The sequence below is a fragment of the Camelina sativa genome, chromosome 1 (genome assembly GCF_030686135.1).
Source record: "Camelina sativa cultivar CO46 ecotype springtype chromosome 1, ASM3068613v1".
NCBI classification, from domain to species: domain Eukaryota; kingdom Viridiplantae; phylum Streptophyta; class Magnoliopsida; order Brassicales; family Brassicaceae; genus Camelina; species Camelina sativa.
Window position 1 is genome coordinate 619,607 of NC_141880.1, and position 23,134 is coordinate 642,740.

The 23,134-nt window shown below is 35.8% G+C and overlaps 5 protein-coding genes, 1 long non-coding RNA gene, 2 other non-coding genes and 2 pseudogenes across 16 annotated transcripts; 6 read left to right on the forward strand and 4 right to left on the reverse strand.

Moving 5' to 3' along the window:
- Positions 1–925: 925 nt before the first annotated feature.
- LOC147949420 (uncharacterized) lies at positions 926–2,714 on the reverse strand. 5 transcript variants are annotated; one of them, XR_015556735.1, is made up of 5 exons: positions 2,618–2,714; positions 1,834–2,518; positions 1,674–1,743; positions 1,491–1,553; positions 926–1,208 (listed from the first exon to the last, which is right to left on the reverse strand). It is a non-coding gene; the product is annotated as an uncharacterized LOC147949420 (long non-coding RNA). The 5 variants fall into 5 exon arrangements; XR_015556738.1 differs by having other exon boundaries at positions 1,446–1,553; XR_015556731.1 differs by having other exon boundaries at positions 926–1,347; positions 1,446–1,553.
- An 896-nt stretch (positions 2,715–3,610) lies between these two features.
- On the forward strand, positions 3,611–6,733 carry LOC104772726 (uncharacterized). Of its 3 annotated transcripts, none has more exons than XM_010497511.3 (9): positions 3,611–3,916; positions 4,160–4,399; positions 4,485–4,680; positions 4,755–4,925; positions 5,005–5,121; positions 5,557–5,754; positions 5,846–5,905; positions 5,987–6,085; positions 6,320–6,733. In XM_010497511.3, exons 2-9 carry the CDS (start codon positions 4,242–4,244, stop codon positions 6,386–6,388), a joined length of 1,068 nt encoding a protein of 355 aa, XP_010495813.1. In that variant the 5' UTR covers positions 3,611–3,916; positions 4,160–4,241; the 3' UTR covers positions 6,389–6,733. The 3 variants fall into 3 exon arrangements, with proteins under 3 accessions (XP_010495813.1, XP_010496354.1, XP_010496908.1); XM_010498052.3 differs by having other exon boundaries at positions 3,665–3,916; positions 4,134–4,399; XM_010498606.3 differs by having other exon boundaries at positions 3,667–3,882.
- A 901-nt stretch (positions 6,734–7,634) lies between these two features.
- On the forward strand, positions 7,635–7,947 carry LOC104774421 (uncharacterized). Its single transcript, XR_015596179.1, has 2 exons — positions 7,635–7,778; positions 7,900–7,947. It is a non-coding gene; the product is annotated as an uncharacterized LOC104774421 (transcript).
- A 434-nt stretch (positions 7,948–8,381) lies between these two features.
- LOC147949421 (S-adenosylmethionine decarboxylase proenzyme 1) lies at positions 8,382–10,102 on the forward strand. Its single transcript, XM_087509070.1, has 2 exons — positions 8,382–8,520; positions 8,707–10,102. Exon 2 carries the CDS (start codon positions 8,791–8,793, stop codon positions 9,889–9,891), a length of 1,101 nt encoding a protein of 366 aa, XP_087365196.1. The 5' UTR covers positions 8,382–8,520; positions 8,707–8,790; the 3' UTR covers positions 9,892–10,102.
- Positions 10,103–11,089: 987 nt separating this feature from the next.
- LOC109132285 (stress-induced protein KIN2-like) lies at positions 11,090–11,906 on the forward strand. Its single transcript, XM_019243883.2, has 3 exons — positions 11,090–11,224; positions 11,454–11,522; positions 11,643–11,906. The coding sequence occupies exons 1-3, from the start codon at positions 11,168–11,170 to the stop codon at positions 11,721–11,723; spliced, it is 207 nt and encodes a 68-aa protein (XP_019099428.1). The 5' UTR covers positions 11,090–11,167; the 3' UTR covers positions 11,724–11,906.
- Positions 11,907–12,849: 943 nt separating this feature from the next.
- Positions 12,850–14,014, reverse strand: LOC104703046 (UPF0725 protein At3g44770-like; annotated as a pseudogene). Its single transcript, XR_015564627.1, has 3 exons — positions 13,943–14,014; positions 13,462–13,850; positions 12,850–13,358 (listed from the first exon to the last, which is right to left on the reverse strand). The product of XR_015564627.1 is annotated as a UPF0725 protein At3g44770-like (transcript).
- A 654-nt stretch (positions 14,015–14,668) lies between these two features.
- LOC104775710 (pentatricopeptide repeat-containing protein At3g02490, mitochondrial) lies at positions 14,669–16,877 on the forward strand. Its single transcript, XM_010499706.3, has one exon. The coding sequence runs from the start codon at positions 14,807–14,809 to the stop codon at positions 16,796–16,798; it is 1,992 nt and encodes a 663-aa protein (XP_010498008.1). The 5' UTR covers positions 14,669–14,806; the 3' UTR covers positions 16,799–16,877.
- An 80-nt stretch (positions 16,878–16,957) lies between these two features.
- On the reverse strand, positions 16,958–17,061 carry LOC147949422 (U6 spliceosomal RNA). The gene has a single exon (XR_015565351.1). It is a non-coding gene; the product is annotated as a U6 spliceosomal RNA (small nuclear RNA).
- Positions 17,062–17,986: 925 nt separating this feature from the next.
- Positions 17,987–18,483, reverse strand: LOC109132222 (small polypeptide DEVIL 2). Its single transcript, XM_019243510.2, has one exon. The coding sequence runs from the start codon at positions 18,300–18,302 to the stop codon at positions 18,165–18,167; it is 138 nt and encodes a 45-aa protein (XP_019099055.1). The 5' UTR covers positions 18,303–18,483; the 3' UTR covers positions 17,987–18,164.
- Positions 18,484–21,042: 2,559 nt separating this feature from the next.
- Positions 21,043–23,095, forward strand: LOC104775845 (uncharacterized; annotated as a pseudogene). The gene is made up of 5 exons (XR_015564628.1): positions 21,043–21,217; positions 21,253–21,623; positions 22,219–22,511; positions 22,600–22,744; positions 22,851–23,095. The product of XR_015564628.1 is annotated as an uncharacterized LOC104775845 (transcript).
- The last annotated feature ends 39 nt before the right edge of the window (positions 23,096–23,134 follow it).

A 23,134-nucleotide genomic window follows, 5' to 3' on the forward strand; every position in this document is an offset into this window, starting at 1 on the left:
TTGGTTGCATTGATATACTATTCTTCTTCTTGAAGGACACGTAGAGAAGAACATGTATCTCTAAACATAGAATATAAATGCCATCAACAGTACGTAAATTTTCAAAACTGGTTGCACCTTTTCTAATTGTTAATAAGATTCTCATGTAAAAATCACCAACAACTGGTGAGATAAAATGCATCCGAGATCCGAGTAACACTTGAATTTCTTTTACGTCTGGTCCACTTTTCAGTGCTTCTATTTTGTTTATGTGTTGTGTGTTTTTCTCTTCATGAACTCCAAAAGTTGGGAACCATGAGAGTAAATACAGAGACATCTTTCCAACTGAAAAAAAAAAATTATAATTAATATGATGTTAGTTAAAGAGAAACATAATTAAATCAATATGGGGAAAGTATAATAATAACTTGAACACACATTATCAATTGGTGACTATCTTTCCCATAAAAATAAAAGAAGGAAAGGAACCGTAGAAAAATATAAGAATTGAGAAGAAACTAAATTAACCTGGAGTTAAATAGGAGATAAATCGTGTCATGATCTTTGCTTGTACATATGATACATTGTTCCGGAGAGAAAACCTAACACTTCTTCTTCAAGAATTCTTAATTCCTCTTTTGTTTGAGCTTTGATCCAACTTTTTTAGAGAAATCTTATGTGAATTTGTTTCTCCCTCTAAATAAATTCATATATACAAAAATTGTAAATCGAGAATCAAAGTACGAATCCGTAAACAACGAATAGTTCAATCTATCAACATTGATCGATTCCCGAGTATATCACTCGAGAGCTCAAGAACATCTCATGAGACTAACAAACTCAGATTAAACATAGAAAAGAGGAAAAGACTTATCGAATTTATTTAACTCATCTACAACTGTAGAAATGACTGCATGATGTTCTCCAAGGCCCAAACAATGTATAATATCATGCAATCCGTCAACCATATATATGATATTCATAATTTGACATATTAAGCAAGACACAAGGTGATAAAAAAATTGGATGTCTAATAAGCAAAGTATACACGCAGAAAGACCAACATGAAACCAGTTTTAGACACATTATATATAAATTGGATGAACATCAGTAACTAGTCCCCAATGACTAGACTGAAAGCAGCTTCAAGAAGACAAAGCTTTTCGAACAAGCGCCCTGATTTCAGCTCTCCTCCTTAGCATTTGAAGTTCCGCACGCTTACTCCTTATCTGCAAAACAAGATGGATTGGGGATGACGATGATAAAATAAATAGCGAGGGGCTTCTACTTGATTTTGTATGATTCAGAATTAGAACTCTTTCTCCTTTAATTCATGTTCAGGATACAAGTATTCTCGATAACAACGACCTAGACACAAAACAATTCAATAGTCTCATTAATTATCAACTAATCCATGAAATTTTTTAGGGAATCAAATCTTTCTCTCTCTATCACTCTCTCCATACCCATAGACACTCCTAGACTTGCAGATACGAGCCAAGAGGCCAAACCTTGTTTTTTAAGGTCAGACAACGAAATCAATTTCCAGAAGCGGATGCGAGGGAAATCGCTTCCTTCAAAAAAAAAAAAAAAAAAAAAAAAAAAAAAAAAAAGAGAGGTCAGAGATCAGAGATCAACGAGACACCAAATTAGATGGAATTATTATAGTCGGGATCAGGGAACGAGCACCGTACCGTTGTTGTTACGGGTCGTTGAAGAGTAATTGCGGCTAGAACCATCCGCGGATCTCGATTTCCGCTGTAACTGCGCGATTCGCCAATCGAAGAAGAGAGATTAGGAAAATTGCGGCGAGATTCAGTCGCAGAAATTTGATAGATTTTACGATGTACCTACCCGCGCAAAGACGGATCTCAGACTCGTCGACATGATCGCGGGGAAGATTGGATTTTTCTTAACAGTTGTGTTTGTTGTAAGTCGTAACAGAGAAAAAAGTTGATGAAAACTTTATGACATACCCCTTCAAGGCAGCTACAACACGCCGCCGCTCTAGAGTTGCACAAATGATATTTTCTCTCGCCGATTCTTAACCTCATTTTTGAAACTATTTTTGCTATACAGCTGATCCGATCCGATCCGATCCGATCCGACAATGAAATAGGTTTTGCAAAATCAATAACTAATAAACATTCATTTTAGAATCAACTAAACTTCAAGGTCGTTATCTAGAAAACTTTAGCAGAATGTCTTTCTTGTTAACTCGAGCGTGCATTTTGTAAAGTTTTAACTGTGTCCAGTAAAAGTCCATAATTTATAAACAACCAAAAAACAAGTTCATTCTCAAGTCTCAGCAGAAGCTCAAGGCAGCAGGACTCCAACAACAACGTTGATATACAAGCAAGAGTTATAATGACCAATCCAACATCAGAGGCGAAATAGATAACTTTGACAAGGGTAACAAGCTAAATAAGTTCATTCAACCATAGTAAATTGCACAACAAGTAAAGAAACAAAACACAGTACTTTCCTTCACTCATTCCTTGCGCGGTCCACCAAGAATCTCGTTATACATATTCGACTTCTGAAAACATGGGATTAGAGAATAACACAGATGTAAGCTGTTCAGGCTTAGTTCTTTTGTTTTCTTAGAAAAAAAAAAAAAAAAAAAAACAATTCCTACCAATTCGATCTCAAGTTTTGTCACGAGGCACTCTTCCTCATAAAGTCTCCGTAACGTTTTAAAAAGTTCCCTTATCTCTAGGGAAGGAGAAAAATATAAGCAGTAACGAAGAAATTTGTTTAATCTTTTACCTCTAGTATATATATACAACAATGAAAAGAGAGAATCTATATTATTATTTTTTGAAGTACACTTTGGTTTTTAAGTACATTTTGGTTTTTAAGTACATTTTACAACAATGAAAAGTACATTTTCCCTTCAAGTTTTGTTTATTTAATATATTTTATTTACAACATTAATTTCTAACCATTTTACTAAAATAACATTTTATAGAAACTCAATTAATATAACTATTTAAATTTACTTAATTTGATACGTTTATTGCCATAAATAGCTGGACAATATCTATACATTTCGATTTTTCCATAAACAACTCTACACATTAAATTTTTAATCCCATAAAAATCTTCAAACCTATTTTAATAGATCTTTACAAAAAATCTGTTAGTTTACTTACATTATCTCGGCTTAATTAATAGTTTCTATTTAATATTTTATACATTTATTGAAGAAATATACATAATATTAGCTTAAAATCGAGAATAGAAACAAATAATATCTCCAATTTCCTAACAAAGAGAACGAGTAAATGCTAACAATAAAACGTGCAATCAAAATCAAATCTTTATGTTAAAAACTTAAAATAGTTATATCAAAAAAAATTGTTCGACTAATGATTCTACAAATATGACTATCATATTTAAAATATATATATCTATATATACATTTTTGAAGTACATTTTGGCTTCTACTTTTTTTTATATTTATTTAAAAACTTATTTACAAAGTTAATCTCTAAAAAATTTCCAAAAATAGCATTACTTCAGATTTTGTTTGATTAAATAAAGAGGATTAAATAATATTCTCAACGACGTCGTTTCACGCTGATGTTGTTGGTTTCACTCTTATTTATTATTATTATTATTATTATTATTTATTTTTTTTAGTTCAAAAAAAAAAATTTATTTTTTTTCGAAAAAAAACAAATCACTTTCTTCAAGCGGATGAAAAATTCAAAGAATTGGTACAATTGAAGCGTCTTTGAGAGTTCCCCAGATGTGATCACCAACGTTGTATTTCTTCTTTATCTAGTTATCTTCTCCAATTCAATCTGCGAATTCGGCGGTCCGCAATTCTGATCTAAGAAGAAGCCCAGTTGATTGTTTCTCGACTCCTTTGATTCATCGGAAACATCGAGGATTTGGGTACGAGTCTTTTGATCTAACTACACGTTGGTTGGTGAGTTTTATATTTTATCACGGAACTGTTTCTCTAAAGTTTGTGCGTGGTCGTCTAGATAGAAACTGATCACCATGGATATTACTTTCGTTCTACATCGCGTTTATGCTTATTGTAATTGAATATATATCGTCACGGATTCAATTTTGAGAATTTACTTGGTTAGTGGCGATGGTATTGATTAGTCTGTTGGGGATATATTGGAATGTTTGCTCAGGTTTCTATGATTGTGACATTATGCAGCTTGATTACAATCTTGTGAAGAAGGAGACTGAAAGCTGTGTAAAACCAATGCTAGGAGTCTCTTCTTCAGGTTAGTAGCAGAATGAGTAGAAAAAGAACCGAAAACGACAGTGAATCAGGACCAGTCGTCACTTCTCATGTTCCGGTGGATAGATTCGGGTTCCTGAAGCAAGAACATGGCAATTCTCCAGAGCGTTTTAGCAAGACTAGAACTACATCATCTACTGACCATGACAACAGGTATGTCCTTATTGAAAAATTGTATTCGAGTTTTTTTTTTCATAGAGGTAAGAATGAGAGAGTGTTTTATGTTGTTTTGGTGTAGAGAGGAGAGAAAGGTGAGAAAATGGAGGAAGATGATTGGGGTTGGAGGTAGTGACTGGAAGCATTACGTTAGGAGAAAACCTAATATCGTCAAAAGGCGTATACGAAAAGGGATCCCAGATTGCTTACGAGGTCTTGTTTGGCAGTTAATTTCAGGAAGTAGGGACCTTTTGCTTATGAATCCTGGTGTTTATGAGGTAATTTTTTCTGTTTGTATCGTTTGCTTTACAAGTCATCATATTCTTGATAATATATTGATTTTCTTATGCAGCAATTGGTGATTTATGAAACATCCGCATCGGAACTTGATATCATTCGAGACATATCCCGTACTTTCCCATCACATGTTTTCTTTCAGAAGAGACATGGACCTGGGCAAAGATCTTTATACAATGTCCTTAAGGCATACTCGGTTTATGACAGAGATGTTGGATATGTGCAGGTCTGTCCTCCAGATATTTCCCTTCTCTCTCATTTTTTTTTTAGTATGGTACTGAGATTCATGGTTCTAATATCTGCAGGGGATGGGGTTTATTGCCGGTTTGTTGCTTCTTTATATGAGCGAAGAAGATGCGTTCTGGCTATTGGTTGCGTTACTAAAAGGAGCTGTTCATGCTCCAATGGAAGGACTGTATCATGTGAGTTTTTTTAATCATCTCTACTTTGCTGAATTACCCTTAAACAAGAAGACATCATTGGAGTAGGGACGCAATGACATTTTTATTTATAGGAAGATTGCAAGAAAATGACTATGTTGAGAAAAAAAAAATGTTACCTTCTGCAAGATTTTGACTTGTGGCTACTTTTTGAAAATTCTTCATTGACTAGGCTTATATCGATTCTGGTGAGAGTTTTTTTTAAGTTTAGATAAACTGCTATGTTGATCTCAGTAGGTTTCTCATCCTTTTTTAAATGGTATCGTGAAAATGACAAACTTTTATCGATTCATAGATAAAGAGATACTGAAATTATGATAGTTATGTTGATTTATCTATGCTTACTATGTAAAACTATGCCATATAAGAAAATGTCGGAATGTATAATCAAAGAGTCATTGTCTTTGTATAATGTAGGCAGGGCTTCCTCTTGTACAGCAATACCTATTTCAGTTAGAAAGCTTGGTAAAAGAGCTAATTCCAAAGCTCGGAGAACATTTTACTGAAGAAATGATCAATCCGAGTATGTATGCAAGTCAATGGTTCATCACCGTCTTCTCTTATTCATTTCCTTTTCCTTTGGCTCTACGGATATGGGATGTGTTTCTCTCCGAGGTAACTAGATAACATCTTTAAAATCTTTTTCGGTATTTGCTGTAATCAAAGCCTGATTCTGTTATATTCTCTCTGGTCATTCATGCTTAAGGGTGTTAAAATCGTGTTCAAAGTCGGCTTAGCGTTGTTGAAGTATTGCCAAGATGAGTTGGTGAGTAAAGTGTTTTTATGAGCTGTAAGTTAACTTCGAAGAACCAAGCTTTTTAAACATTGTATATTGTTTACTCTGCAGGTAAAACTACCATTTGAAAAACTAATACATGCTCTGAAAATTTTCCCGGAAGATGCAATGAATCCAGATACATTGCTTCCATTGGCCTACTCTATTAAGGTTCTCTTTCTTTTCCGAAAAGTGATGCTTTCTCCTTAATGTTCTGCTGGTTAATATTCTATGATATAACTCGGGAGAGATATGAAAGAATCAGATTCCCGATATCATTCATTTTATATAGTGAACAATTGAGGGATCTGATGCTGTACAATCTGTTAGTATTGTTGAAAAAATCTCTGAGGTGTCTTGAGTTGTTGATTAAAAATTGTGGCATTAATATTATGTTCATCCCAGGTATCAAAGCGTTTGGAAGAACTGAAACTGGACTATGAAAAGACTAATGCCAAACCGGTTCAACCATAGAAGAACCGGTTGGTAATAACCTGAACCAGACGATTGGATTCGAATTCTTTTCTCATTTTACTTAACTTTTTTTTTTTTGTTTTGGTTGGAATATATTCTTTTTTCATCATACTTGTCAAGTTGGGGGGGGGGGGGGGGAGGAATTTCTTTATCAGAAACTTTCTGGTTCTTTTTAGCAATTTCTGGGAAAAGAAGGTATGCTCCAGCTAATGTGTAGATAGAGAGAGTTATGTTCCTAGAAAAATCTCATATAATGTGTGGAAGGTAAATAATATGTTTTCTACTTATATATTTTTCAGAATTTCTGAATAATATTAATAAAAAAATGTGGATGAAATTTATCAAGGATTTAATTTGCACGTGGTATGAGATTGACAAGACACTCTAAATCAGTAAAAGTGTAAAACCATTCCCAGTTTTTACCATAGACCAATTATAAGGCTGTTTAATAATTATCCTTATTTTTTTTTTAAACAGAAGATCGGATCTCATAATTTTGTTTTAATTAAGGTTCATGGTACCAAAATAGCTCAAAATCTGAGACTTTAAAATATAGTATGAATATTATGGTTGAACAAAAAGGATTTGGAATAATTAATTGCACAAAAGAGTGGTCAAAAATACTAGCTGATTGGTATTATTACTTTTATGAACGGTGGGACATGAGTCATGAATGAGTCACGGGAGGCCCAATTTTTGTCATTTAGTGGGAGCAGTTGAGAGCCTTTAAGTAGAATTTGATTCTTTAGGCCCACGCTAACGTTACAGCTCGCCTCGAGTTATCCGCTTCAACGGGCACACGTATCTGAACACGTGTCGATCTTTTAGTGGTTAGATTATATCATAGCGTGTTTCCTCATCTCGTCTTTGTTGTTTTTGTTCCGCCTAAAGATAATGCAAACAAAAAAAGAAGCAATGTCTAAAAATAATAAATAAATTCTACTACTAGCGGCAAAAAAAGGAAAAATCAAATACTATTAAATTAAAAAAAAACAATTGTTGCTATTATATTAATCTGCGGTCAGGAATGGTGATGCTCTTCGCACCTACCGATTCCAACGTAAAAAAAGGGGTTTCATAAGGGTATATCTGGGAAAAACCTGAAAACGGCAAATTGGTACAAAAACAATCAACGGTTCAGATAGCTTCACGTGAAAAAAACGCGAAAAGGTTAAAAACGTAATTGTGAGAGAAGCGCACAACCCTAGACTAGTTATATAAAGAGGACTCATTCCAGCTTGCTTTTCTCCTCACGAACGAATCATCATCTCCTTCTCATTGCCTCATCATTACCCATAAATCTTTTAGGGTTTCCTCTGCCTCTCTCTTTTTTTTTTACGAAATTGTTCGATAGTCTTGCGGTTTCCTGTATCATCATCATCTCTATCTGGTTAGTTTCTCTTTTGAATTCGTAGATCTGATTTTACTTTCCATACGATGATTCTCTCATTCGTAGATCTGTTCGGTCGTTGTTGAATTCTGGGTTTTTTTTTGTTTTCTTCAATTTCCAGGTTTAAGGGTTTCGTAATTCGCGATCTGGATCTATCTTTCATTTATATGTAAGTATCTCTCTCTCACGATCGATTGCCTTCTCTCTTCGATTTGGTTCATCATCTTATTTAAACAGATCCAGGATCTTAGTATTGTTAGGTAGGTTCACAATTCTGATCTTCATCGAGATTTCGTATGCATGTTTTTGATTGGTGTATGTTATCTGAAAACCAACGACTCTGGTCCCGATCGTTGTTGTGTTGACGTACGTATTTGTCATATAGGATTTACGTTTTGTATGTTGTCATCCTCAATTTTACCGATATGCTTAATATATATATTTGGTTTCGTTTGTTCTTGGTGTAATGAGTTCGTCATGTGCTAGTTAGACATTGTTGAGAGCTTTGTTGTTGTTGTTGTATACATACATGGTTAGTTAATTTATCGTCGTCTAACCTTTTGATATGTTTGTGTATAACAGAAAAGCGTGAATGAGATTATGATGGAGTCGAAAGGTGGTAATAAGAAGTCTAGCAGTAGTAGTTCCTTATTTTACGAAGCTCCCCTCGGTTACAGCATTGAAGACGTTCGTCCAAACGGTGGAATCAAGAAATTCAAATCTTCTGTCTACTCCAACGTCAGTCTCCTTTTTTTTTAATTCAATTCCTTACGATTTCCCATTATTCGTTCATTCTCTTAACAATGGTTTTTTTTTGTTTTGTTGCAGTGCGCTAAGAGGCCATCCTGAGTACTAGCGTGCACCGAGTCTCCTGCTATATAGTTATAGCTTTCTTTATTTTCCAGTTTATAATTTTCTTTTGTCTAAGCTCCGTTTCTGCTGGTTCCCGGATCCAATCGTTCTCTCCTCCTACAACAACTAGTCCCCTCGCTCACACTACTACTAGGCGAATATGGCCTTATCTGCAATCGGTTTCGAAGGTTACGAGAAACGGCTCGAGGTTTCTTTCTTTGAGCCAAGCATCTTTCAAGACTCCAAGGGACTTGGGCTCCGTGCTCTAACCAAGTCCCAGCTTGATGATATTCTCACTCCTGCTGCTTGCACGATCGTTTCATCTCTCTCCAACGATCAATTGGACTCTTACGTGCTCTCTGAGTCCAGCTTCTTTGTCTACCCCTACAAAGTCATCATCAAGACTTGCGGTACCACTAAGCTCCTCCTCTCTATCCCGCCACTTCTTAAGCTTGCTGGTGAGCTCTCTCTGAGTGTCAAGTCTGTCAAGTACACTCGTGGCTCCTTCCTCTGCCCTGGAGGCCAGCCTTTCCCTCATCGCAGCTTCTCTGAAGAAGTCTCTGTTCTTGATGAGCACTTTGTTCAGCTGGGTTTGAACAGCGTTGCCTACTTGATGGGCAATGATGATGAGACTAAGAAATGGCACGTCTATGCTGCCTCTGCCCAGGACTCTGGCAACTGCAATAACAATGTCTACACGCTTGAGATGTGCATGACGGGTCTCGACAGAGAGAAAGTTCTCGTCTTCTACAAGGATGAATCTGACAAGACCGGGTCCATGACTGACAACTCCGGAATCAGAAAGATCCTTCCCAAGTCCCAGATCTGTGACTTTGAATTCGAGCCCTGTGGCTACTCTATGAACTCAATTGAAGGAGATGCAATCTCCACGATCCATGTGACCCCTGAGGATGGGTTTAGCTACGCTAGCTTCGAAGCTGTGGGTTACGACTTCAACACTATGGACCTGAGCCAGCTGGTGACAAGGGTTCTTTCTTGCTTTGAGCCCAAGCAGTTCTCTGTGGCTGTGCACTCGAGCGTTGGTGTGAACGCGTACAAGCCAGAAATCAGTGTAGACTTGGAAGACTATGGGTGCAGAGAGAGGACATTTGAGTCTCTAGGAGAAGAGAGTGGAACAGTGATGTATCAGACGTTTGAGAAACTTGGTAAGTACTGTGGATCGCCTAGATCTACCTTGAAGTGTGAATGGAGCAGCAACAATAGCTGCAGCAGCGAGGACGAGAAGGACGAGGGAATCTAGCAGAATTCTATCTAAAAAATATTTTCGAGCTTTCTGTTTTTTTTCTTTTTTTGCTCTTTTCTTTTTAAAAAACTTATGAATAATGAATAATGAATAATGGGCTTTGTGAGGTTGAGTTTATCTCCTTCACAAGCCAAATGTGTTGGTGTTTGTTTTTCTGCTTTATGAATATGGGTTTTATATGACCTGAGACTATGTTGTTATTTTGAAATTTTATTGTCATTCTTATTATTATTATCGTTATTATAATAATTATAATATTGGTTTTCTCTATTACATACTATTTGTTTTCTTAACGATTCGTTAAAAAAGTTTGCCAATAATGTAGCAAAAGTTCAGATTCTGGTTACATAGATATTCAACTTAAAGAGAATAAACCAAAAAATGAGAAATCGACCGAGAGAAAACAAGTTCACGATTTTTTTACTCCTTGTATGACTAATTTAGTTTTCGAGATGTTTATTTAAATGGGATTGTAAGAACTAAAAATTAGGAGTACAATTTAACAGAAAGAATTAAAGATGATGACTCCTATAAATAACAGTAGCAAAAGAAAAAAACCTTCAAAACCATAACATCTTGTTTTCATCCTTAAAAATTGGATCTGTTAAATTGAAAAAAGAAATAGAATTTGAATCTCTCTCTGTTCTACTATTATATAAAAGTTTTTGGCTAAAAACACAAAAACTAAAAAAACAATAAATATTTTATAATTTAACAAAATTAAAACAATAAGATAGCCAAACATTATTTAATTAACATGTAATGTATGCATATAAACTTGTAACAATCTTATAAAATCAAACAAAACTAAACCCTAAAAGATCTTATATATTGGAACAGATGAGGTATATGTGAAATATGAAATTAAGAACTAATACAACAAAAATTGCGTGAAAAAAAATAATTAAAAATCTTAATTAATGTAACAAAAAAAAATAGTAATTCTTTCACACTGCTCAACTTCCTATCATTGCTCAACAGACTAATACAAGCTTAAGTTAAATAAAACCATGTCGTTTTAGGATCAGCAATCGAGAGAACCACGTACGTAAGAAGCCTTGATGTCCTGGTCAAACGGTTATCCAGCACGTGGATGCTAATACTAGCCACCGACGGAGGCAAGTTTCTCGAACCGATGCACGTGTCCTCGATACGTGGAGACTCCCAAGCACGTCTCTGGGTTATAAATAGCAACCCAAAACTCTACTACCACTTCATCATCAAACACAACAACAATCAATCAAAGTTTAACCAAACACATAACTGGAAGAATATGGACAACAAGCAAAACGCGAGCTACCAAGCCGGTCAAGCCACTGGCCAGACTAAGGTGTCTCTCTCTTTCTTAACCCTTAAAGTCATATTTTTTAATATATTTTTTGTTACACATTTCGTTTCATTCTTGTTAATATATTACTGGTAATATAGATCACTTCATTTCTATATTTAAATTGTTTCCCCGAAAATGCTTACGGATTATAAGCTGTTTAATTTACTTCTTTTTAGACAAGATTGTTCTATTCCATATTAATGTATAATGTTAAAATATGTGAATATAGGAGAAGGCAGGTGGTATGATGGACAAGGCTAAAGATGCTGCTGGTTCTGCTCAAGAATCCTTGCAACAGGTTCAGTTTGTAGTCCTTCAATTATTTCCCTTCTAGTAGAAACGTTCATAATATTGAAAATTAAGTCAAATTATATAGTATATGGTCTTCTAACCCTCTATTTGTACATGTGAATTGTAGACGGGACAACAAGTGAAGGAGAAGGCACAAGGAGCTGCTGATGTCGTCAAGGACAAGACCGGCATGAACAAAAACAACTAATCACTTTCAACTTCTTTTTCTAATTAATTCCCCTCTTCGACTTGTGTTTAATAAATTGGGGGTTTTAATTCTCTCATTCCTGCCACTTTCTGATGTTGTTTTCTTGCTTTCCTTTTGGATGTTTAATTATGTAATCTTATCGATATAGTTAATAAAAGTTTGTCAAAAATTATGAAAGCAAAAGAAGATATAAAGTAACATAATTTCAAACAAAATTAGACCAACCGAATAAGATAAGCGAAAATCATATATTAAGAATTTACGAGCAATTGCTTACAGAAAATAAGTTTAGAATGTACATATAATAGAATCTTTGTCATGTGTGGGCTAAAAGTGAGCTCCCATCCTATTTGGGGAGGAACACAATGTATACCTTGGTGTTAATTTGGAAATTTTATCCAAAATGAAGATATAATTTGGAACATTAGGTGAAGTTTTTGTTCCTCAAATAAAATTTGGAACCTTTAAAAATTATATGACAAAAAGTTACTAAATTCATTGGAAAATTTCTTGAGAGAAACATATGATTGGATCATTCCATACTAAAATGTTTTCAAGAGAATAAGATCTGGTAAGAATCAGTGAACCCAGGAAGTCAAGAAAACAGGGTATAAATCAAGTGGTAATGGGCCCAGTTCCGGCCCGGACCAGATGTATAGGGCCTTCACACATTTTTGGCCTACCTACACTATTAAAAATCTGGTAAGAATCAGTGAACACAAAAAGTCAAGAAAACAGGAATGTTGACAAAATTCTAAAACGTTGTGGCTAAAACCGAAAACCTCAAAAAGAAGGAGGACCACAGTTTTAAAAATAAGTCTAGTCGAACCTTTTGTCTTGCTCAGAGGTTTAGTCTAAAGCCCTAAACCATTTTCTCTGTCTCGCCATTGCTGCTCCATCGATTCCATTCGTAAAAATCCAAACTTTTTTGTTCAAATCAAAACCAAACACTAGTGTTTTTGTACCTGAGATTGAAAAACAAAAAGATGAGGTATCAATGGCGGTTGCTGTTTAATACGATAGAGAACACAAATGCAAGATCATAGATATAGTTGCGGTGGTGGATTAGAAACCAAAGGATATAGCTAAAACGACATAAAGCATAAGAAGAAGTATTCTCACGAGTGATTGTAACAGAGCACCAACTTTGATCATCTCTTGAAGGAGAGAAGCAATCTCTCCGTGTTTCTTAGCAGGTATGGACTTCGAGGCGCATATGTCCTGGTAACCCATCTGTAGTTCTCCTTATTATGCATCTGTAGTCGCGACAGTTGGCCCTGAAGCTAATGTGGAAGATGGCATTCATAGACTTGAGAATCGGAGACGGCGGCTCATCATCATCATCATCATCATCATCATCTTCTTGAGTTGTTACTCGGGTTTCCACAAGTATCTTCTTCAACTCCATCTCCTTTGGCAGGAAAGGATGAGATCCAGCCTCGCAAACTTTCAAAAGTGCAAAGTGGGTATACAGACGAAGCCAATCATTTTTACGAATGTCCTCGTCCTGAACCTCGTAGAATCTCTGATCATCAGCTGCTTCTTCTGGCGGTCCCGACAAAAAGGTAGGCATACATTCTCTGTAAAACACATCTACCCCATCCAACATGAAGTGCTCGAATGGTTCCTCATTCGCTACAAACAAAAAAGGAGGTCAGGTCAGTAGAGAGAAACAAAATAACTTTATTTCTTTCTTTGTTTCAATTTGGTTAAATAAAATTAAAAAAATAAAGAAAACCTGTTGTGGTGGGTTTGATTCTGCAGAGTTCAATCATAATTTCCATCATAGCTTCCAAAAAGGAACCAAAAGGTCTTCTGACCAGAGTTTGCAGAGTGAGAGACGACGGAGACGAATCAGCAGCAGCATCAACATCTTCATCCTCTACAGTAGCATCAACATCTTCAACCTCTACAGTAGGATACAGAAAAGGGATGTTGGGTATTCAATTTTGGTATGCGTAAGAACTTCAAGTTCCTATTGTGCTCAAAGTTGAACCAATGAACAGCCAACTGGCCGTAGAGAACCATTTCGGGAGGTGGTTGTTCTTCCTCCTCCTTTTCCCCAAAATAAAATTGTGAGACTCCGATCACACGTGGGACACGAACGTCACGATCGATATCGAAAAACTAAACCCCCAAAAAAAGAAAAAAATACAAATTACAATATAGCCGCGGGGAGGGGGGGAAGGAGGTAAGTAATATTGTTAGGGGTTACCTACCTGAGAATCAATGATTTGGCGGAAGTACCTTTCGTCTACTTCTCCCGGTTCTTCACCTTCATCTTCATCCATTTGACGTAAAAGAAGGTAGCTTTCCTCATCAGACAGATTCCCGCATGTCCAACAACTGCCTCAGAGATTTCCGGTTGTCGATTCGTTTAACAGCTTTTGAGGCTTTCTGATAGACACAACAAGGAGGAGAGTGTGAGAAAGTTGGTTAGGTTTGGGATAATCTTCTAATATCTAAGCCATGGCCAAAAGAAAGTAATACCTTCTCAGATGTGCATCCACCCACTACTTTATCATCGGAATCTAATACCCTCAACACAGAGAGGCATTGTTCGTCCGTTAGCTTTCCGCTTTCCAACATCCGCCGCAGAATATCCGCCATCTTCTTCTTCTTTCGACGTACGTAGGGATTTCTCTGTGTATGTGTTTTTTTTGTTGTTGTTCTTTTTGTTTTTAAGTGCGGATAGGTCGGTCACTAGATATATAAATCAAGTGGTAATGGGCCCAGTGCCGGCCCGGAACAGATGTATAGGGCTTCACACATTTTTGGCCCACCTACACTATTAAAGATCTGGTAAGAATCAGTGAACACAAAAAGTCAAGAAAACAGGAATGTTGACAAAATTCTAAAACGTTGTGGCTAAAACCGAAAATCTAAAAAAGAAGGAGGACCACAGTTTTAAAAATAAGTCTAGTCGAACCTTTTGTCTTGCTCAGAGGTTTAGTCTAAAGCCCTAAAACCATTTCCTCTGTCTCGCCATTGCTGCTCCATCGGTTCCATTCGTAAAAATCCAATCTTTTTTGTTCAAATCAAAACCAAACACTTTTTGTAACTAAGATTGAAAAAACAAAAAGATGAGGTATCAATGGCGGTTGCTACTTTCTCGGAGCTACCGTTCGTCACATCGTCTATTACTTTCTCATCAGTCCCAGTTCCAGGTAGTTTCCAATTCGACCCGATCTTTCTCTTCTTTCCTCCATGAACGTTCTGGAGTTGGAGTTTTGGAACAAAGACAGTGCCTTTTTGCCTTGGGATCGAGCTCTGTTAGCCGAAGCTTTTCATCTGAGCCTGTGATTGAAGAGAAACCACCTGCTGAGGCTGTTGTGATTGATGTTTTTAGCAGATTGAATGGTAAGGATGAGATTAGGAATGAACTTGATTCGAATGGTATTGTGATTAGCCATGAATTAGCTTTGAGAGTTCTGAGGGAACTTGAATCAAGCCCTGATGTTGCGGGAAGGTTTTTCCAATGGGTTTTGGAGGCTTATCCTCGAAAGCTTTCCTCCAAAAGTTATAACACGATGCTGCGTATTCTTGGTGTTAATGGTCTTGTTCGTGAGTTTTGGGAACTGGTTGATGCTATGAAGAAGAAAGGGCATGGTGTATCAGCTGGTGTTAGGGATAAAGTCGGTGAGAGATTTCTGAAAGATGGTCTGGAAGGTGATTTAGAGAGGCTTAAAGAGATTTTTGCTTCAGGTTCTATGGATAATTCTGTGGACAAGGTTTGCAATAGGGTGTGTAAGATTGTGATGAAGGAAGTGTGGGGTGCTGATGTGGAGAAACAGCTAAGGGATTTGAAACTTGAGTTTCGAAGTGACCTTGTGAAGATGATTTTGGAAAAGCTTGACGTGGATCCGAGGAAAGGGTTGTTGTTCTTTAGGTGGATTTATGAGTCTGGCAATTTTAAGCATGATGAGAAGACGTATAATGCTATGGCCAGGGTCTTAGGGAAAGAGAAGTTTCTTGATAGGTTTCAACACATTATAGAAGAAACTAGGACTGCTGGTTACGAGATGGAGATGGAGACTTATGTTAGGGTTTCAGCAAGGTTCTGTCAGACTAAAATGATTAAAGAAGCTGTCGAATTGTTCGAGTTTGCAATGGCGGGTAGCAATACACCCACCCCGCACTGCTGCAGTTTACTACTCAAGAAAATTGTTACTGCAAATAAATTGGACATGGATTTGTTCTTAAGAACTGTGAAAGCTTATACTGAAAAGGGCAACGCTGTGCCTGATTCTATGCTGCAGCATGTCCTCAAGTCTTTGAGAAGCGTTGATAGGTTTGGGCAGAGTAATGAGGTGTTGAAAGCTATGAACGAAGGTGGCTATTTTCCTAGCGGTGACCTGCAGAGTGTGATTGCATCAGGACTTAGTCGTAAGGGAAAGAAAGATGAAGCCAATGAACTTGTCAACTTTATGGAAACCTCTGGAGATCATTTAGACGACAAAGCAATGGCGTCTTTAGTTGAAGGGCATTGTGATGCTAAAGATCTCGAAGAAGCTTCAGAGTGTTTCAAGAAGATGATTGGCAAAGAGGTAGTCTCTTATGCAGGTTATGCCTTTGAGAAGTTGGTACTTGCTTATTGCAACAGTTTTAAGGCAAGAGATGCATACAAGCTTTTCACTGAGCTAGTGAAACAAAATCAGTTGAAACCCTGGCATAGTACATACAAGATTATGGTGAGGAATCTGTTGATGAAGAAGGTAGCAAGAGATGGTGGGTTTGAAGAAGCGTTGAGTCTTCTACCTATGATGAAAAATCAGGGGTTCCCTCCTTTTGTGGATCCGTTCATGGATTACTTGTCAAATAGTGGAACAAGCACCGAGGCTTTCGCTTTTCTCAAGGCTGTGACTTCAAAGAAGTTTCCATCTAATTCAATGGTTCTGCGTGTATTCGAAGCTATGTTGAAGTCTGGAAAGCATAGTGAATCTCAGGATTTGCTGTCTATGTCCCCAAGTTATATCCGTCGCAATGCAGAAGTTCTAGAACTCTTTAATTCCATGAAACCTGATAAATGTTCTTTAGAAAAACCTGTACCCGCTCCTGCTCAAATAGAAGCTTGAATCATTATTATTATAGGTTTTTGGTTGTGGACATGGGGATTAAAAAAGATTGGCCAGAGAATGTTCGACTTATACACAATCACTATTGCATACTAGTCTTCTATAACATAACTTGGTCTATTCAGAGGAGAAAGAAATCGATCTATAAAGTTTTGCAAAAAAAATTTGGACCATTTCTCGATTTATGCGTGTCATCCTTGCACAGGGGCCATGCTAATCTTCTCTGTATCGTTCCAATTTTATCAGATGTCCCAGAAGGTGACAATCAGTTATTGACTCGAGCGATATATAAACCCTTTAGTTTACTTCCAAGTTTATCGATGTGGGGTTACGGAACAAACAAGAGAGAATTAATTATTTGGGCTTGTGGGCTTTTTGACAGGATGCCTCATCTTGAGTTTTGTTATTGGGTCCGAAGAAAATATACTATCTCTTTTATGTGTGTGTACATGTCCATATTTTTTAGTTCATAAATCTTTTTTATTTTTGATTAAAAGTTTCAAAGTTTTTCAGCTTTTCAAGATTACAGTTTATCATACGGGGACAGAATAAGAATATCTATGAGTGGTGTGTACTTAAGATTTGTTAAGTAAAGAAATCAGTGATTTGTGTATCAAAGATTCTATATATAGTGATGACTGATGAACATGCACAAGTTGTATAAGAATACGAAAGCAGTGGTGCTCTCCGATCCCCTCGGTTATTTCAAATTAAATCTCCTCACGATCAGTAGAGCATTTTCTTTGATAACATATACATAATACATACAGAGTCGGCCAAGAAGCCAAGCAAGCCAAGCATTGGCTTGCGGCCGTGCATAATAAAATAATTTTTTTGGCCGTTTTCTACAAGAGTTTTTTCTTAGGCCAATGGTTTAGGAGTACTGATATTGACACCACTACTCAGATTCGACCCCTTTTTTTTTTGGACTTGTAGCTCTAGAAAGTTCAGCGCCGGCTCTGAATACATATGTATATATAAATACACAAAACCATGTCGCGTTTTACAGTTTGTCATTTAATGATTAAACATTTTTGTCATTGCATGTTTAGATATATATGCGACGAGGCATTTACAAAGATGAATGTAAAAGACGTCAGGTGCATGCATCAAAACAGTAAACTTCATTACTGCAAAGAGTAATAAATGATAAAACTAACTTCATAACTAATGATCGTATATTAATGACTGCTCAACTTCGCTATGTATATACATATCGGACAATACAAAACAAAAGCAACCAAAATCTTTAGCATTGACATGCGTGTGCTTTCATCTTGCCCTTGAACACACTCATATATACTCGTACATACACATGTATATATGTAATATGTTTGTATTTGTATCGTAGTAATGAATAAACCAATCAATCACGTGAACAAATGAGCATCATCACACATCTTCTAATGATGTAAATCCTTCCCTTTTGTTCTTTGAGATATTTCCCAAGTCTTCTACTTTGTGATTTCTTCTCCTTTCTCTTCAAGTTCATGATGCCTTCCATATCCGTCGTCTGCGTCCTTAAGAGTCCGGTTTTATATTTGATATAACAATGAGCGTATCGCAAATACCAAAAAGATTGTGAGATTTTATATGACTAATCCTTTGAAAATATTGTTTTCGATTCTTTCCAAGCAGGAATCTTCTATGGATGTAGAGAGTGTGACTTTGTGAAGAGAGATGAGAGCTTTGGAAGATAAGTGATTTGATGGGGAAGATAGTTGTTCGAATGAGTTTTTATAGGGAGAATCAATTTGTCTGCATTCTACATTTTAATAGATAATTAATCATTTGTATCTATCTAAATATTTAAAAATTAATTATGTTCAGTGGATCAACCATATGAATAATAAAAATAATAATGCTCGACAAATTATTATCATTTTCATGGTTGAGTCACGTCACCAAACTTTACATAACAATGTGAAAATCCACCAACCAAGATACATTGGTCGGCCATTTGGTTGCATAACATATTCTTCTATGCAATATACTAACAAGTCAAGTGACAAAATGTAATTATTTTAATCAGTAAAAATAGTATAATGTGATGAAAAACTAGATATAGTATATATAATTTTCTTATATATATATATATATTATATATTCTTTTTTTTAAAAAACACATTGACCAGTTAGAGCCAATTTGCTTCAAATGAAATATACAGATCCCATCAAATGTGGATGCTTGAGTCATTTTTACTCGCAAATAAAAATACGAGATTAATTTTTCTAACATTAGGCTCGTTTGTCTATATTAAAATAGCTGGCAAATCATATATAAATAAATTAACTTGCAATATACCGTTTTTCAAAAAAAAAAAAAAAAAAAAACCTTTGTGTACCGATACATATAAAACTCAAAACCGTATTGATATCTAGTTCCATATCACCATATGAATAACAACATACTGGTCAAACGTGCATAAATGCACAAATGGATTCGATTCCTTCACCATTAAAACGAAATTATTGGAACTTATATCAGTTATGAGTATCTAACATCTATTGCTCTTTTAAAATGGGTTAAAGTTGAAACTTCGATTTGAATCTTTTTTTGCAAATTTTTTTACTATTATTAAAATAGTGTACCTTAAGAAAACATTTTTTCGTTAAAGGTACCTTAAGAAAGCATTAATCTAAAGAAACTTCGTAAGCTCAAGTATCAAAAATAATTATACTGCTAAAAGCTGCCAAATATTATGTATATGATACTTTTCATCAAACCCAACATAATTGGAACAAGATTAAGTTTTTAATTACTTGAAATTTTCGATTGTGAGCTTTTATATACAAATTTTACATAATAGCCGAAAACATAATCCCACATGTCTTTTCTCGTGTTCCACCACGAAATCAGCCGTAACTTGAACCTGGCCCTTGCTTCACACAGTTTCCAGTACTTAACCATTCATATAGTATTACGTACACAATCTCTCCATTTTGAATAGTTATATAAGAAATTTAATTTAATTTGAGTTATCAAATACCGAAACCTACATAGATATATTTTATCAGCGCCTCAATTCTTGAAAATTGTTTTGTGTCCCCTACTATATTATAATCCCGATTTTCCCCTATGGCATGCATGCTTCAAAAACAGAACATTTTGAACTTGTAAATATTGTTTGTTATATGTTCAACTACGTACACACAACACACACACTGCGTATCGTATTACGGCTGCGTACAGTCATTATAACCACAATCCATCGAAGTTTTTTTTTTTTTGTTTCTTTTATATATCAAGGAAAATTAAAAAAAAAAACAATAATAACAGTTTTAATATCTTATTATTTGAACAAAAAGACACAAGTCTTGAACTAATGTTGTCTTGGTAGTTCTTCTCTTGTTCAATTATTAAGAATTTCTGAAGTAAGATAACATAATAAAAATAGAGAAAGAAAACAAAACCTAACATAGAAATAAATAAATTAGAAGAAGCATGTGGAGCATGCTGCACGTGAAATTGGCATGGCTAATTAAGGGTTACTGTTTGGCATAACCTAGACAATTTTCGTTCACTTGTCCCCTTACTAATTAATTTACTAATACCAATACTCTAATTCGTTTCATTAGAAACCATTATCATGATAATTTTACCATATTCAATTATATGGCTTAATTAACAATGAAGTTGAACACAATTAAGAATCACTAACCCGTATCTTGTTGGTCTTGGATGATTAAAAAGATATATAGTCTCCGTCGTTAAAAACTTGTCCGGTGCAACGCACCAAGAAACAATTTCGACTTTGTAATTTTGGTTTACTAATCATTCGAACTAAGGCTGATTGGATTCTTGCTAATGAAGCATCCAATATCTTGGAACTAGTATTCTAGCTAGTAATCTAATCAATTGCTTACATATACAAACATCAATGCATTATCCGTCTATATTAATATTGGTTGACTGACCCATACTTTTGTCCTTAGTGTATTTCTATGCACTTTGAACAATTATTTAACTAAAAAGTCTCCTAATCATTGTGGTACTTTTAATTTTCTAGTGAAATTTTGGTATTAGACAAAAAAGTATAGACGATATGTTAATTAAATCGTATATTATCTGAGAGGCTTAACGGGCCATTAAATAAAGAATTATAGGGCCTTAACAAGCTAAATTAAAACATGCGATTAAGTAACTTTTTATGGACCCAATTGAGTTTTACTGGGCTTTAAATTTAGAAGCTACATGATCAAAAAATAATAATAATATAATAAAAAACTGATGAAGCACGAAGAGCAGATATCTCCAAAGATCCTTACTTTGATTTGATTCTTTCCTGTGTGTTTCTCGGACCTATGCAGATGTATAAAGTAGGCTTCATCACAGAGAAGACAACAATGGCGATTGTCCGATCATCAAAGCTTAGTCTTCCAAACCCATCTCTCTCTCTCTCTCTCTCTCTCTCCTTCTTATCCTCAAGTTTCATCTATACTCTATTAACCTATCTCCTCATCACTTGCTGATTGCTCTAACTCTACTTGATTCCTCCATCTCTCTCATACCTACAAACCCTAATCACTTCTTCTTGCTCCTCGACTTCGTTTCTCTCAGAACCCTAATAACTCCAACGACGAGTCTGCTAATTGAATTGTCTCCGCGTGTCTTCTTTATCGTTGCTGGGCCATATCGTGGTCTTCTTCTCAGATTCTATGGTCTACGGGAAGGGGAAAACAAAGGCTTTGTGAGAGAGAGAGCCAGACTGATTTGTGATCGGAAAGTTGGGGTTTTGTTGTAGAATCTTTCAGTTAAAATCGTTGGGCTCAACCAAATACTTTGCAATGTGAGCTCCAAAAATACTCATCTTTGGTATCAAAGGTGGTGACTGATGACAGCATTTCTTGTGGAGAATGGAGATGATGACGCTGTGGTTGTGAAGCTGATCAGATGTGGTGTGTGTGTGTGATTGAATGTGCTAGACCGGGTCGGTATATTGTCGGGTTTGTTGATTTTAGGGTAAGATAATGACAATGAGAGAGGGAGATAGAAGAAAGACGGTGGGAGATTGCGTAATGGGCAGATTGAACGGAACAAGAAGAAGTAGAAAGCCTGTTCATTGTAAGTCTATAGAGTTAGTTACTACTACTTGTGGTGCTTTTTGGATTTTGATATGATCGTTTTAAGGTTCTTTCTATTTTGGTGATTTCTAATGTGAATGATCATGAATTTTAAATGCTTCTATATACTGTGATTGCCTTATTGAGGAATTGCATATTTTTAAGGATTTGGTGGTACAATGTGCGTAAGATAAAAGTAGACTACAGGAAAGCAAGCTGATTCTGTGTGGATTAGGAGAGTTACTTTCTATTTTTGAGCAAAAGGATAGTGACTTCTTGTTGCTTCTTGATAACATGATAATGATAATGCCTTTTCTCTGCTGCAGTTGTAGTGGCGTTCATACTTTCTAATCTAGCCTGTTACCCTTTGCAGTGAACAAGGGGTTGCTAATTAAACAGAGACAACCATCTTCTGAAACAAGAATGTGCTAATTAAACGCTGCTGCTGGTAGCGCTGACCAGGTCTCTTAGGGCGATATCTATTCAAGGATTGTCCATTAGAAGATCCTTGATCTTGGACTCTGCCGGGTATATAAATGTCTGGCCTGTCTCTGGTCGTCATCCTCTCGGATCAATCTTTGCTTGTCATATGCAGCACTTGCCTCGCTTTATGGATGTAATGATCCCTTGTTCCTGAAATGTTTGTTAGGTAAAGTGATATTGTTTTTTTTTTTTGACACATTGGATATCAAAATTTTCTTTGCTTAACAACAATTATATGGTCTCTGGTCCTGCAGGTACAAAAAGCTTTTGGATTTCAGACGGGGATTATTTCATGCTTAGGGTGACAAGTCTGATGAGGAAGCTATCATAAAAGAGAAAGATAGAGTTAATAAGATAAGAGATGAAAGACCTATACAAAACCTTGGATTCTCGGGCTACGTAAGTTGTTTGGTTCCATCTATTCCAGTGGTAGATAGAATCATAAAAACATTCTTTTGCAGAAAACACAACCGCTAAACTCTGAAATGTTTTACTCTTTTGGCAGGAACCTTGTACGCATATGCTATATCCTGAAGCAGCTAAGACATGATTTGGTTTTGTTAAAACCTGTGAGATCTATTTTTTTTGGTTGGGTATAAAATTGTAGTTACCATAAAATTCGAATGTCAACATAGTGTCCATGGGATTCAAATCAAACCCATGAACTTATAAATGAAAACATGGACCATAACAGGGATCAGATGATGAATGTGACATGATGATGATTATAACATGCACGTGGTTTACATATGGAACACAAAGCTACTCCTTTCAACTTTTTTGTTGTCG

Coding starts and splice junctions, on each gene's coding strand:
- LOC104772726 (XM_010497511.3), top strand. CDS start 4,242: ATGAGTAGAAAAAGAACCGAAAACGACAGTGAATCAGGACCAGTCGTC. Junction 4,400..4,484: donor TCTACTGACCATGACAACAG/GTATGTCCTTAT, acceptor GTTTTGGTGTAG/AGAGGAGAGAAAGGTGAGAA. Junction 5,906..5,986: donor AGTATTGCCAAGATGAGTTG/GTGAGTAAAGTG, acceptor TTTACTCTGCAG/GTAAAACTACCATTTGAAAA.
- LOC147949421 (XM_087509070.1), top strand. CDS start 8,791: ATGGCCTTATCTGCAATCGGTTTCGAAGGTTACGAGAAACGGCTCGAG.
- LOC109132285 (XM_019243883.2), top strand. CDS start 11,168: ATGGACAACAAGCAAAACGCGAGCTACCAAGCCGGTCAAGCCACTGGC. Junction 11,225..11,453: donor AAGCCACTGGCCAGACTAAG/GTGTCTCTCTCT, acceptor ATGTGAATATAG/GAGAAGGCAGGTGGTATGAT. Junction 11,523..11,642: donor CTCAAGAATCCTTGCAACAG/GTTCAGTTTGTA, acceptor TGTGAATTGTAG/ACGGGACAACAAGTGAAGGA.
- LOC104775710 (XM_010499706.3), top strand. CDS start 14,807: ATGAGGTATCAATGGCGGTTGCTACTTTCTCGGAGCTACCGTTCGTCA.
- LOC109132222 (XM_019243510.2), bottom strand. CDS start 18,302: ATGGAAGGCATCATGAACTTGAAGAGAAAGGAGAAGAAATCACAAAGT.